The sequence below is a fragment of the Brachionichthys hirsutus genome, chromosome 14, assembly GCF_040956055.1.
Source record: "Brachionichthys hirsutus isolate HB-005 chromosome 14, CSIRO-AGI_Bhir_v1, whole genome shotgun sequence".
Classification (NCBI taxonomy): domain Eukaryota; kingdom Metazoa; phylum Chordata; class Actinopteri; order Lophiiformes; family Brachionichthyidae; genus Brachionichthys; species Brachionichthys hirsutus.
In genome coordinates, this window is record NC_090910.1 from 13,100,161 (window position 1) to 13,114,629 (window position 14,469).

The 14,469-nt window shown below is 44.7% G+C and overlaps 2 protein-coding genes across 3 annotated transcripts; one reads left to right on the plus strand and one right to left on the minus strand.

The window, feature by feature from the left end:
- The first annotated feature begins 2,525 nt into the window (after positions 1-2,525).
- Positions 2,526-8,922, plus strand: zgc:112982 (uncharacterized protein LOC503771 homolog). 2 transcript variants are annotated; one of them, XM_068747868.1, is made up of 7 exons: positions 2,526-2,891; positions 3,254-4,042; positions 5,799-5,968; positions 6,502-6,622; positions 7,428-7,500; positions 7,587-7,708; positions 8,773-8,922. In XM_068747868.1, exons 1-7 carry the CDS (start codon positions 2,635-2,637, stop codon positions 8,792-8,794), a joined length of 1,554 nt encoding a protein of 517 aa, XP_068603969.1. In that variant the 5' UTR covers positions 2,526-2,634; the 3' UTR covers positions 8,795-8,922. The 2 variants fall into 2 exon arrangements, with proteins under 2 accessions (XP_068603969.1, XP_068603970.1); XM_068747869.1 differs by lacking the exon at positions 3,254-4,042.
- A 461-nt stretch (positions 8,923-9,383) lies between these two features.
- lipib (lipase, member Ib) lies at positions 9,384-14,001 on the minus strand. The gene is made up of 10 exons (XM_068747873.1): positions 13,950-14,001; positions 12,818-13,206; positions 12,170-12,278; positions 11,979-12,080; positions 11,601-11,690; positions 11,343-11,510; positions 11,147-11,236; positions 10,395-10,503; positions 9,936-10,109; positions 9,384-9,486 (listed from the first exon to the last, which is right to left on the minus strand). Exons 1-10 carry the CDS (start codon positions 13,999-14,001, stop codon positions 9,402-9,404), a joined length of 1,368 nt encoding a protein of 455 aa, XP_068603974.1. The 3' UTR covers positions 9,384-9,401.
- Between the last annotated feature and the right edge of the window lie 468 nt (positions 14,002-14,469).

The following is a 14,469-nucleotide window of genomic DNA, read 5'->3' on the forward strand; positions in this document are numbered from 1 at the left end:
ACTGGGAGTACTGGGATCAGGCAGGCTGGTGTTACAAAATGCACATAGACCCGAGGAAAAGATGATTGATCGCAACCACTTACAGGTTATTGGCCTGTTATAATTATAGTTATAGTTACACTGACTTATCATCAACCTGTAAGACTTTGATAGCTTGTTTTTGTTTATTTATTGGTTGCATAAACCCGGCACCGGGCGGAAGTTCCCAACGACTTCCTGTTTGTGGCTAGCTTGTGAGTTAGCTTGTGAGTTAGCTTGCTGTAGGGAGCACGAATGGCGTTCGGTCTTGTTCTCAAACAGACGTCTCTCTTCGACTGTTCTAACTTATACTGGGTGTTTTGTTTCGTTCTGTTTTTTTCGGGGGGCGGGTATTAATTCTCGCTTTAGCTACCGTAGCCTGGCGCGCATCGTAGATGGAGGTAAGACAAGTGCGCAGTGTTAGCTGCTAACTAGCTGGCTAACTGGCGTTAGCAACAATACTTAAAAAGAAAGATACTGTTTGATTTGATTGTTAGTTTTAATAAATATTTTTTTTATGAACGTTTAGCTGTTAGCTAGTGCTAGCTAAGTCGTGCTGAATTAGTCATTTTATCTTGAAGCACTAGCTATGCTAAATAACGCTAGTTAACATGCGGTGATAACATTTATTTATCTTTACTGACAAACTTGCCTTCAAGGAAATGCAATATAAAGAAATAACACCAATATTTGATATAGAAGATTACAATACATGATAACTAGTAACAGGTATTGCGCACAGGTTGGCAGTAATATGAAATCTAAAGTGACATCACGCAGGCCTTTATTTGAACCACTGCTGGCAGGAGGCCTTTAAAACGACATTAGCTGTGTTTGTCTGATCAAATTTGTTCTGAGATGGATGTTTTATCTGTTGTAACCATTGTTTCTCTTACCATTGGCCAACAACAGACCAATTATTATCATATCAAATGGTTCTACGATCGTAGACGCAGCTTCCTGATGTTTATGTACTGTTTGAGGTACATTTCTGCAATGTAAATACAAAATGGGGCAAACACAAGTAAAGTAAATACGAGTTTTTAATGTTCACATATACATGGATACCTTGTGCTACTGCTCATGGTTGTGGTTTTAAAGTTGCTGGTTTTTGATTTTGATTGTAATGTTTGATTACCCTAAGTATATTATGCTGCGTCATGATACTGTAAACATCGGCGTAGGAAGACACAATTTCCTCTCAGTGACATCGTGGTTGGGACCACAGAAACTATCGTACACTCGATTTGCTCGCTCGCTCTCCGGTGTGTCGTAAAAACAGCGAAACAGACAACAAACAAGTGCGGTCGTAACGTTTACCAGTCATTGACCTTTGAACTTCTAGTCACCACTAAGTGTTTTATCAGGAAATAAATAACCAAAAATGTAGTGTTCACATGTCTTTGGACTTAAATTTTTTTCTCACTATTACTGGCTACTTTGACATGTTTATTTAATTTGATGAGGGCGCAGTCATGATTTAATTGAGACAACTGTGATGATGATGATGAATATATTTATTAGATAGAATGTTAGAGTACAAGTACAGTCACACAGTAGCATGTATTACAGTACAAGTACAGTCACACAGTAGCATGTATTACAGTACAAGTACAGTCAAACAGTAGCATGTATTACAGTACAAATAACGTCAAACATCCTGTCTAAGAGGAGCATTTCAAAAAAGCCCTTGCGGGCTTGTTTCCGTTGAAAGTCCTTCGTACATAAATCATCCACAAAAAACAATACAAATAACAATACAAATAAAAATAAATCCAATATTAAATTACGCAATTGATGCAACGTAACATTAGAAAGACAAAAATAAAATGTTATTACACCGCCAGTGCAAACTAACAATTAATCTAAAATAAATTACACCACTGATGCGAGATGACAATAAATAACTTACATAAATTACAATAAATTACTAAAGCAATTAATACGTGTCATTGTCAAAATATTGTTTTTGTTCTAATTGTTTGACATCATGTTGCCTGGTGTTAAATTATCTTGAAACTAAAACCTCTTTTCACTGAAAGGTGGAGAAAATGTCCAGACCGAGGTCCAGATCACCACATTCCAGGCAAGTGGACATATTACTAGTATTTCATGTAAATGTTTGTGCGTCCTATAAATTTCAAATTCTGAAAAGATCTTAAACGTTCATCCACCTTTAGTCTTTACTCTCTATTTAAATTGCAATGAGGATACTGATTAAGTTTTTTTTCCCCCAGGAGGTTTCCATGGGAGGAATCCAGCCTTGGTTTTTACAAAGTTCGTGCAGAACTTGATGATAATCAGTTGGGTCTGAGTCACGCACCCAGAGAAGATCCTGAAGAACGCCCGGGTTACTTCGGAGGAGTTGCGTATCCAGAAGTCCAGAGAAGATCCCCTCACTTCCCAGATGACCGAACCCTTTGGCATCAGCATCGTCCCGGCCAGGAGGAGTTCTACCACAGGAAGCCTTCACCTCAGCATGATGGTATTGTCTATGGCCACCGTAGGGCTTCCCTACCTCATAATGGAGCAGGAGATGGAGACAGATGCAGAGGAGGGTTTAATTTACAGAATTTTGGTCACAGAGGGAGGTCATCCCACTCTTCTCCGAGATTGATGAAGGAACAATATACGCCGACACCGCGGTCTCACTCGGACTTCCAACCGAGAGAGTCTGAGAGAGGGATAGGCTGGAGGAGAGAGGAGCAGGACAGAGGTCATGGGAGGGTCAGAGACCCCAGCCCCAGCGGGAGGTCAGAGGACCAAAGGGGAAGGAGAAACACACAGGGTCCTAACAGAGACAAACAAAGAGAGGATTCGCACAGAGAGAGGAACCTTCCCTTCAAAAGACAACGAAGACAAATGGATGACCGGTAAATTTGACATACATTATGACCGCGAAAAAGGAATCGCGAATGCATAATATAAAAATCTAGTTAAACCAGCATTGTATATCCTGAGGTCATTTGTTCTTATACTTAATTGCTTGATAAACGTTTGCTGTTAATCCTTGTGTGGGATTTTTATGCAACTGAAGAAAATGACCTCGGATCTGAGAGAATAATAAAGTATAGAAATGCAGCTCCAAATCTTCGACTTACTGTGGTAAAACAGTTCTTTGACATATTCTGTGGGTCCAAAGCAAATTCGGGTGTAAATTGAAAACCTAAATTGTAGATGTGACAGTTGTTTGAAGAATGGTTGAACCATGTCACCCCCTCTCATACTGTCACAGGTTCAGGGCTGAGGAGGACTATGTGGACCAGCGTTACTCAGTTAACTCACCCAGAAATAGTTTTGGAGGAGATGTTGACGAGAGTCTACCTTATGGAGGCATTCGACACTCTGGACCACTTGTCATTGAACATGATCATGGCATTACACGTGGCGGAAAAGGATTTGATGATCCCAGTGATCTTGGGCCTGACTTTGCTTGGCAGAGGAGTCCTTGTCCAAAGAGCTCCTCTACGGATCGTTTCAGGAAATTGGACAGCAGGCTTGACGATTGGGAAGAAGCAAGAGGACACCGTCTTCAAGATAACTGGAGAGCGACAAAGAACCATGCTAGTAAGAGAAGCATGACATCGCAAGTTAGCACAAACTCCATGGGATTCGGTGGTCAAAATGGTCCCATGAACCACAGGGAAAGGAGTGGTCCTCTCTCAGCTAGCGGGATATTTAGCGAAGGCCAAGGTTTAAAGACTGAACCACACAGGAGTCAGTCTCGATTACAGCAATCCTCCAAGGGACACCAAGGTCCTCGTGAAGGACAGAAGCTGGAAACCCAACCTTTCAGGGATGAGAAACCCAGAGGAGGAGCGCCACGCTGGGTACAAGAAGCCAGATCTCATTGGAGACATGGCAGACCGGGAAGTCCAGAACGACACCTCTTCAAGTCTGACATCGACCCGTCAGTGCCATGTGAGAAGGTACGAGGATGGACTGACCAAAAAAACACAATGGTTGAAATGGGAGAGACATTAACCATCAAAGTGGACACAAGCCAACCAATAAACAAAAACAGGTAAAGTATTTTTGAGTCGGACTAGCAAAGAAGTAAACGTTCGCACGTGTATATTTTTTAGACCAGTGATTGTGGATGCATGAGGAAAAACGAAACGACCTGATGTCACGGGTGCTAGTTGGCCTTTTCCGTTCAGTGGGTTTTCAGTGTAGACATTACCGGAATGCCAAAAATCAACTCTTCATAAAACGTTCTCCTGGATGGGCACCGAAGAGAAGCAACAACACCTTTTCAACCAACAGTGAAAACATCCGGACTAGAATCAGCATCTCTCAGTTCACTGTCATTGTCGAAGCTGTCATCACATACAAGCCTTTTGGAAAGGTTCCTCTGTCAACTAACGACATCACGATGAAGGCTCGTAGGGCTGAGAACAACGTTTGGAGAAGACTTCTTACGCAACAAACTAAAGATCATGAAGGCTGACAATGGACAGGCTGGACATTTCCTTCTAATGTATTTTTGGCAAGCAGATGGATGGAGGGATTGTAACTGGACAAGCATATTCCTTAAGGCATGCAAAGGTGACCTCACCTTCACCAGTGACCATCCACTGTGTAAATGTCGGGTCACAGAAGAAGTGGAGACTGCTGCTGTCATGAAGAGCCATTGTGTCATGCAGTATCCAACGCGTTGGAAAATGGAACATCGTCATGATTGAGTGCCAATAGAAGAACTTGTCTTTGCAATTGAAGGATCTCCTTTAACCACCTGATGGATGTTACTGATGAAGCTCTGGCTTATACTGTGACATATGCAAGACATTTCTGATTTTGTGTGTGAAGCTGGATCATGAAAGTTGATGCTGGAGAAACTGAATTTAGAAACTACTTCTTACAGGAGGTAAGTTATATAGTGCTTCCGAAGATGGATGGATCCAACCTGTGGTGATTAAACAACACGCACCTTAGCAAAAACTGCTATCACCCAGTTCAAGGTGGGAAGATGGAAGATTCAAGATGTGTGGGAACGAAGACGGAGATATCACTGTTCGAGGAGATGTCGCTAATGAAGACAGATTTTGCCGTTGAATTAATTACTGAAGATCCACAATATTCCATGGAAGTGTTGGTGATGGTACTGAAGTTGAAATGTGTGACTAACCATCATGATGGTTTCAACAGCTCAAGAACAGAAGAGGGAGCTTTCACAGAAGTGCGACTGATTGGTTTCTGCCAGCTGTATCTGTTGTTGGGTCTTGGCTTCGATGGCTGCCTCTTGAACCGGAAGGACTAGGCGTCACCGGACCGACTATTTTCTCGGTCATCGTATTCACGGCCTTGGAGAATCATTTTGCGTCTTTTACATCCATTTTTACTTGCTTGTCTCTGACGCTCGGTATTTGTTCGGCCTTCTGAGTCATTTTCCACAACTGTAAAGATGTGAATGTTTTATTCTGTTTATTTTATGGGGTCATAGGGTGTAGTTAATGACAACAACCAGATGTGGGACTCGTGAAAGGTAAGTCTATTGGGTAAGGTAAAGATGTTATTCCTGTCTTCTTAATGTTTTGTTTTAAATACAAGAATAGTTCTCACACCAAGTTCTTTGATGTTGTGTCTTGGAGAACTCTGGCGAATGAGTGGCTTCTAGAACTCAGTCCAGTAGCAGATCTCTGACTGCTTTCTTGATATACTACAAACTATCCAGGGCTGGTAGAAATCCTAGCTAACTGAAACTGAATCAGTCTTTAGCAGTGTTCTTCAGTGAAATCAGTTTATCTTCTGGCTTCATTCTTCTTTCTTGTCCTCTGCAGTTTGCGATGCTACTCTTCAGAGCGGCAGCTGTCTTTAGACCTCGTCAACGTTGGTCGCCAGCGTCTGGACTTCCTGCCCATGTTGGAGCACTCTGGAACATACCACGAGACTACAGTGCACACTGGGACCTTTGCCCAAGAAATCATCACACTAGTGCACCATGTAAAAGGTCAGCGTAGCAAACTGTACAAAAATGTCTCATCTATGAGTATTGTGTAAATTCAGCAGTGGAGCATGTTGGCTGTCGTTTTTCTCATGGTAAAAACGTGAAAACCCAGTTGAGAGAATCCTCACCATGTCACCTGTAGTCACTGCCGCCTCTCGCTGTCTCCCTTCGCTTGTCACTCGGTCTACCGGTAGCAGAAATAATAATAATGTACTAACCCTACACTCATGTTTCCTGCTGACTGATTCCCGACCCAGGTGTCTAACGTTGCCTTTTTAAATCTTAAGCTATATCTTTGTCAGCTAATGGGTTGTTTTGTTTCTCTTGGAGAAGATGAGCTCTTCAGACCTGTCACCACTGGATGATTCCGACTTTACTGTCAAATCTATTTGCACAACTAGTTTTAACACATAGTGCTTTTCCACTGTGTGACTGTTCTCCAAAGCAGGTTGTTGTAGTGTTAGATATTGAAATGTGACTCGTACCCGGAGCGCTCCTATGGGTGCAGAAGCTGCACTGATTGTCTGTATCTACAGAACAGTATTTCAGAGATGGTGGCATCAGCCTGAATGAGCGATTCTCAGCTCCACCAACGCAAAGTTTCTCCGAAGCACCGACGGAGGAGCTGACCCTGGACCAGAGATTCAGTTCAAACCGGTATGTTATTGAGCTGTAGAACCAAACGTGAACTGGATGGTAAAGCCACTGCATCTATTTAGCACGTTCACACTCCATGTATGAACAGGTTACCGGTTTTATATTATTTATATGTTCTTCCTATAACTCAAAGCGCTCTTGCATTGTTCATTGTATGCTGGTGGTGAAGCTACTATTGGAGCCACAGCGGCCCTGAGGTGCTGCTCTGGGGTCGACTGACACAAGCGAGGCTCCCAATTTGCGCCATCGGCCCTCCTGACCATTCACTCGCTCACATTCACACAGGGTGTGGGTGAAGTGTCTTGCCCAAGGCCACAATGACGGTATAGACACGTGCCGGAGACGGGAATCGAACCGCCAACCTCTCGCTCAAGGGCCGACCCACTCAACCTGTGCCACGGGTTAACCCAGAGGCCGGTGGTGGGTGGTAGCTAGTCCTCTGGGCCGTTTCTGCTCTGATAATCTGATCACCGTTTCAGTTCCACTCGGTCGGCGTGTGTGCACCGTTGTTTCATTTTATATACCGATAACAGATTCAGGTACACGATGCGTATCTGACCTACGTTTGGAAGGCCTCACCGGTGATTGCTATACGGGTCCTTCAGCCCAGGAGTTTGCCTTCAAGGCTGCTCATTGCTTCCTTTTCAAGCCACTTGATTGCATGACTGCGACGTACCGCTTTTATTTTTTCATACATTTTAATTTTTTAGTGGCAATGTCGGGTTATTTCTTCTTTAGATGATTCTTGATATAATTAATACTTCTAGAAAACCTTTTTCTAAGTAATGAATTCTGTCTCCGGCAGAGGCTTCAGTTTGAAGACGAACTCTCTGCTAGATGATGAAGAGTCTCTGTTCTCCAGACTGGGATCCCAGCAGGTAAATGATCATGTTTGATGAGATGGATGCAGAACAGCGTATCAGTAGATCAATTATCATTTATTTGTCTTAATGATGTCATACAGCCAGTGCGAGGTCCAGGAGACCTGAGACATGACCTGGAGAGGAAGAGGCAGGAGAGACTGGAGTGTGTGAAGGTCACAATAGCAGGAACAAGGACATTTCAGGCTCCTCCAACTCCACACAGGTGAGGAAGGACGCAGGCTTCAGGTTTCCGATCAAAGAGAATCATTTCCTCCATCTAAATTAAAAACGGTTTTAAACGACCAATAATTATTTCATCAAGAGCAAAAAGTCTCAGGCCAAGGAGAATGTGTCTCTGCAATTTATATTGTTTTAATTATTATTAATCTCACATTTAATTCCTGAAGACATCAGTTCCCATATGAATAAAATCAATTTCTGAAAATCCTTTATTAATCATGTAGAACAGCTGCGTCTATGTGCGTGAGTAGAACCCATCGGGGCACAGAGTTTGGCCCCATGGATCAGTGGCTGCTTCAGTTGATCGATTTCAAAGATCAGTCGTGGTTTCATGTTCACTGATGATCAGTGGAACATTGATGATGGAATCTATTGAAAACATATTTGCACTGTATCTGTTAGATAAATCTGCGAATGTGTTTATCATTAATTCACCAATGAGTAGCAATAGTTATGTCATGGTTCTTTTAAGGCCATTTATAATCATTTCCTTCATAATCAATACTCAAGATATTCATAAAGTATGTGACAATCGTATATATCTGTTATATGCTGACTAGACGGAAGAAGTGAACAATTTGTGTTTTCTGGAAGAGCTATCTGCTCAAGGTTGGAGTACGCACGTACACGTTCTTATCTGCTAATAAAACCAGCAGGGGGAGCTGTTTCTCTGAGAATGGAGGACGAGGCTAGCTGGGAGAGTCGATGGCGTGGCTAGAGAGCAGCTCCATTCTCCCTTGCTGAAAGAAAGAATACTAGTCTCGTTTCTTACCGCCAGTAAATGTTATTGGGTTGAATCTTTGGGGCTTGTTCTGATTTTCTCTCTTACAGTGTCACAAACCTGACAGTATCATAAATAACCATAGCAGTAATCAATAAATATTAACTGGTCCGATCAAGCTGCTTTCTTTGGTAAACAGTTTCATGTTGAGTTTAGGGTCTGTTTGCTGCTAACTTGTTTGAAGAATTGATCTCTGATCGGCGTCTTGAGATGTGTATCCTGGTTGGCCCAGCCATCTTAATGCTGAACCTCTTTGTCACCCACAGGTCCTCCCTGGTGATTGGTTAGTGATAAAGCCAGTGGTGGGGTCACACCAGTAACTCCTCCCAGCACTTCACCAGTAATGTTTAGTTGCTCCCTTCAGTCATTCACAGAAAATAAATGGTTTGTTGAGTCAACCTCCAACGTTGCGTTCTGTCTTCAGGAGGACTTTTGGCCATCGGGTGCCCGTTATAGCGTGTAGAACTGACATTAACGTCGTCATTGCATTGGTCGCAGGCATACATGATGTCATTGTCTTCCCGGTGGAGTACGTATTTAAATTTTTTGTGAAATCTTTAAATGACAAAAACCCCTGAAACACTTTTATTATAGGCAACATCCGGTCATGGGTAAGTCATGTCGGCGACGTGGCTTTAAACTCTGCCTGAAGTTTCTGTTATGGTTGAACTTTATGTTGCACTGCGCACCGGACGGAGCAGCGCTCCTAATCTCTTTGCGTAGCCACTGTGCAAAGACAATAAAGGCTTTCTATTCTATTCTACATCCCATCAGCTCCCACAGCAGTATGGCTAAAGTCATAACAACACGATGTATGAGGTATCTTTGACCCTCATCTTCATCATCCGATGAAGAGGCCCGTTGGTGTTCCAGCCAGGAGACCCTGTAGGTTGAGTCAGGCACCAGACTCGCAAGGTAACGGACGAAACGCCACCTCCATGTTCTCCTCCACGATGATGTCATAACGGCACATTACAGGCCTGGCAGTAGAAAACAATCAATAGCTGATCAATAGCTGTTTCACATGGTAACGGATCCCTGATTAAGTCTGTAAGCCACCTCGGTTGCTGCAGGTCCCTTTGGCGTATTATTCTAGTCTCCATTTGTGGCTCTATATCAATTATTGATAAATCTACAATACTGATCTTGTTTGTGGTTCTGTATTAATCATTGAATAAATAGTACCAGATGAATTCTGAAATTCAAGAGAACTACGGTAATTAGTAACTTTGACTTTATCACTCCTGGCATCAGCATCTATCCTGACTGACCCACTCCCCCAGACCACATTCAAAGGTGATCAATCACCGGGAGTAAATGATCGTCAGAGCACGGAGACACTCGAGAGGCCGGGCCAATAGCGATGTGCCACATACCTGGTCCAGGTACTGAGCTTGATGGACGACCGAGAAACAGTTTGACCACTGACCTCTCGGGATGCTCCAGTGGTGTGAAGCGTACTCTTAGTAGTCGGAATTTGTAGCGAGGCCCGATCACATTGCCAGTGCTGATCCTCATGGAGATCTTCTGGACTGGTTGCAGATCATCATCAAACTGGGCGAGCAGACGTGTGGAGGTGTACTGCTCGAACCGGAGAACTTTACTGGGAGCAGAGAGGAGGAGGAGGAATTCAGGCGGCGACCGTAAAATGTTTTCCACATTATTTCACTCCAAGGACGTCATTTTCCAGTAGATCCAGCATCAATACTGACGCTGTCAGAGCCTGATTCATCCCCTTCCGTAAGAGAACGCACCAGTGAGCCACGCCGGTCACATGGTCGTCACTGTCAACACGCTCTGTCCCGCTGACATCGTCCACTGCTAGAAATGGACCCGACAGACGGAATCCAGAGTGAGCAGCTGATTCTTGTTTTCCTGGCAGACTCACTGGTCTATCCGGGCCTCTGTGAATTTTCTCCCGCTGTGCAGCCGGATGAAGATGATGCCCCAGCGGAGGTACTGGTTCCAGGTCACCATGTCCACTCTGTAGCAAAGCTCTGCAACACACACAATGTCAGATCTTAGGCAGGGTGGGCTTCCCGTATTAAGGTCCTGTGGACTGAGCTACCACCTCCCAAACGTGGCCCCGAAGTGGGACTGGCCGACCTCGAGCCATGCAGTCTTAACCCCATTAGTTATGGGACAGTTCTTCATGTTTTGGACCATTTTCATGAAAAGGTATTTCTGTGTCGTGATCAAACGATCCACATTTTGATGGGAGACTGTTGTTTTGAGAAATCGTTTGGACACTTTCCCAATGTTTCTACACTATTATGGAGGGTTAGGGTCACTAAAACCCATCCAGCCAATCCTGCGTAGTTTGTGTACTTCTGTAAGCAAGTCCAGAAACGCTGCTGGAAGAAATCTCTCGGACTGTGATGTCACATTAAGGATACCGGTCGTCACGGTTACACAGGCCGTAACTACAACGTTTCACCATTTTCGATGATCTTTGGATTTGTATGACACACCGATCAAAGCATCAGTGGTTTGTTTGCCTGAAGCCGTGTTTTCCCACGTAAACGAACGCATGCATGCGTCGACCAGACGTCTGCTCAGTCGTGTTGGTCGAGTTTTACGGAAAGGTCAATTGTTAAATTGAGAACATTTTGAGATGATCTTTCTCTGAGCTGGACTCACTCCTGTAGGGCAGCGTGGCCGTGGTACTGAAGAAGAGTTTGGTCTGTCCGAGTCTCAGCAAAGTCTCCCTCCACCTGCTGACATCATAACCTGCAGGTTAGAGGACACAGGCAATCAGAGCGCCACCTGCTGACATCATAACCTGCAGGTGAGAGTACACAGGCAATCAGAGCGCCACCTGGTGTCGGACACGTACCCAACACAGGACAGGGAGCAGGTCTGAAGACCTCACACTGGAGGCACCGCCCCTCCAGGTAGTCGTTGTAGGAGGAGCAGGGGTAACCTGTGAGGCTGCAGGTGTGGTTCAGAGAGCACAGGAACAGAAACACGGAGCGCTGGTGGTCGCACACGAAGTAAGATTTACCTGTGGGAAGGAAGGACAACAGTACTGTGCGTGTGTGTGCGTGTGTGTGTGTGTGTGTGTGTGTGTGTGTGTGTGTGTGTGTGTGTTCACCTGCAAAGATAGATTTAGGACATCCTGGTTGATCAGCTCCACCGTTGGCATAGAAGTCGATATGACCATGAGTTCCTCTCAGACCAAACGCTGCTCAAGAAATCAATCATCAATCATCAATCAATAATACTAATAATAATAGGCTTTATTTACGGTATATAGCACTTTTTTAGAAATAAAATTCACAAAGTGCTTTTACAGACAATAAAAAAATAAACATGAACCATACAAACAAAGAATACATAATAAACAAACATCCATCAATGCAAAACAGATGTTTAAAAGCAACAGTGCCCCCCCAACCTGGACCCCCCCCTGCAGGGAGCAGCCTGCTTCTCTGCTTCATCCACCGTCTGTCTTTAGGTCGTATCTGCTCACAGTTCATGTCCGTGTGAAGGACGTCCACAAACATGGCGTCTGACGGGTCCAGCCTCTCTTCCGCTGTGGCGCTGGTGAACATGGGCCCTGCTGGGTCCAGACCTGGGGAGTAAGTTCCTCCAAGTTTAATTCTAGTTTGGTTTAATGATCCATTTGTAGGTCCGGTTCCTACGAGGCTTATTCTAACTGACCTGTGATGCGTCCGATCCTGCCCTTCAGGTTTGCTCCTACGAATCCAGCCAGGTGAGCTCCCAGACTGACCCCGATGAGGTGCAGTGAGCCCAGCGATGCCCCCCCATCCTGCAGACAACAAGTGTCATGTCAAGGTAAACATGATTTCCTGCTGCTGGGGGGTCAGCCTGATGATCACAGCTTCATGTTCACTTTGATCTTCAATAACTATTTACTCTTCTCCCCTTGTAGAGAAACACCAAGACCTCCATGTTGGGTCCAGTTTACAGAAAAGAAAAGCCTAAACAGGACATTTAGATTAGGATTAGAGTTAGCTTCTCCATCAGATTATCAGACCTTTCCATTCCTTATCAGTGGCTGAAGACGACTGAAAATCTTTGTTGTCCAGATTGTTTGCTGAGAGTTGGTTGTGGTAGGGTTATGGTTATGGGTAGGGTTAGGGTACCCTAGCCCTAGCCCTACCCATAACCATAACCCCAAAGCTAAGACTTTATCATCTGAATGCTGCGCTTTGTTCAGCAGTCAGTCTGAGCTGGGGTCGACGCTCTAGCAGACAAAACCTGAAGCCCACACCACAATCTAAGAGTCTAGTGACCCCTGGAGCCCCCCATCTTTTTACTGTCCTCTGTCTCGCAGCAGCTCTTCACCTCCATCCTCAGGATGAAGCTGGTCAAGTTGAAGGCTGCCTCCCTTGTGTAGGTCACAGCAGTAAAGTAGTTGAGGTTGGCTGCCCCCTGATTCCAGTCCACGACAATGATATTTAAGTCGTCCTGCTTTGCCAGCAGATGAACGATGTGGTCTATCCAGATGGGGGGGGCGCCGGTAGGCCGGTAGCCATGGATGACGAAGGCAGTGGGACGGGACGGGTTGAAGAGTGGCTGGGAGGAAGGCTGGTGGTGGTGGAGCTCCCGACCACAGGCCAGGTTTGAGCGGGTGTAGAGCAGCAGCCGGACGGACAGACTGGTTCCCAGGAAGCAGTGAGACAGGTTGAGGTCTGTGAAGTCATCGCAGGACTCGGGACTCTCTTCCTCCTGGCCTCCTGGCCACAAACAAAAACACAACAGTCTGTTGAAGAACAAGAACCGAGATGAGTTCAAGCTCCACCGACAACGCAGAGTCCCCAGAGAGCGAGAGGACGGAAGTCAGTCCGCTTGTCTTCTGTCTCTGAACAAGCAGCAACATCATCGGGGCTCTGAGACGACCAACAAGACTCGAGCCTGGAAGCCTAAATGGAGCAGGAGGGGGGTCGCTTTAAATCAGGTTAGATCAGTGTGTTGCAAACTGAGCAGTAATTAATGCTTTCTTTATGCACCTTTTCTTGCTACTCCGAGGCTTGAATGCTTGGTTCATTCATTTTCATTTTATTTTCAAATGTATTAGCCCGTGGAAAAGTTTCGTTTCATATTTACCTCAGAAGGCTGCAAAAAAAACATACAATTTGTATTTAAGATGCCATTTTTTGATTTGAAATTCGATTTTGCACGTCTTCATGATTAAATTACAAAAGCGTTGCTTGTTCCTTACTCAATGTTAAAGCAAAACTTGTTTGGGTCCACATTAAAGGTTAATTTATTCAACGTTGGCCCGTGGCTTTGATTAATTTTAAATTCTGGCCCACTGTGTATTTGAGTTTGACACCCCTGCTTTAAATAATCTGTTCCTGCTAAGCTGGAGAGCAGCAGCTATTTTTATCTCTGTTGATCAGAGACCTAAAGTTTATTTAACCTCCTGAGACCGCTACAGAGGACATGTAGGTTAAATCAGCAAAGCAATTGTTACCTTTGCAGAGCAGGACGAGTCCCAGCAGGTGCAGAAGTCTGCCAGGTAGCATCCTCCCCCCGAGCTCCGAGACGAGAGGCACAGACGGCGCTGGAGGAACCAGTGAGGGATTGCTGCAAGGGGGGGGGGGGGTGTATTAAAACTCAATCAATATTTTTTTAACGATTATTCACTGTTAGGGTATTTCCTAACCCTCTCCCGGTTCTTTGTTCTCCGTTGTGGGTGTGTGGTCAATAAGGAGGATTTGGGTCAAGATTAAGATATTTATATAATTAACAGATCAGTACATGTTGGTTCGGATATCAGCGCTGGATTCCACCATGTTTCTCGTGAATGCATCATGGCGGAATAAAGACATTTCCCTGAAGGCCGGGCTTTGCCCCAGCCAATCTAAGCCCATGTTCATCCGTGTTGTGTGTGACGTCACTGTTGTGAGGCGTTCAATTGAAATCAGTCATTACAACACCAAACTAAATGTGGTGCGTTCCTAGTGGTGTCGGCATGTAATTACGTTGTGGAA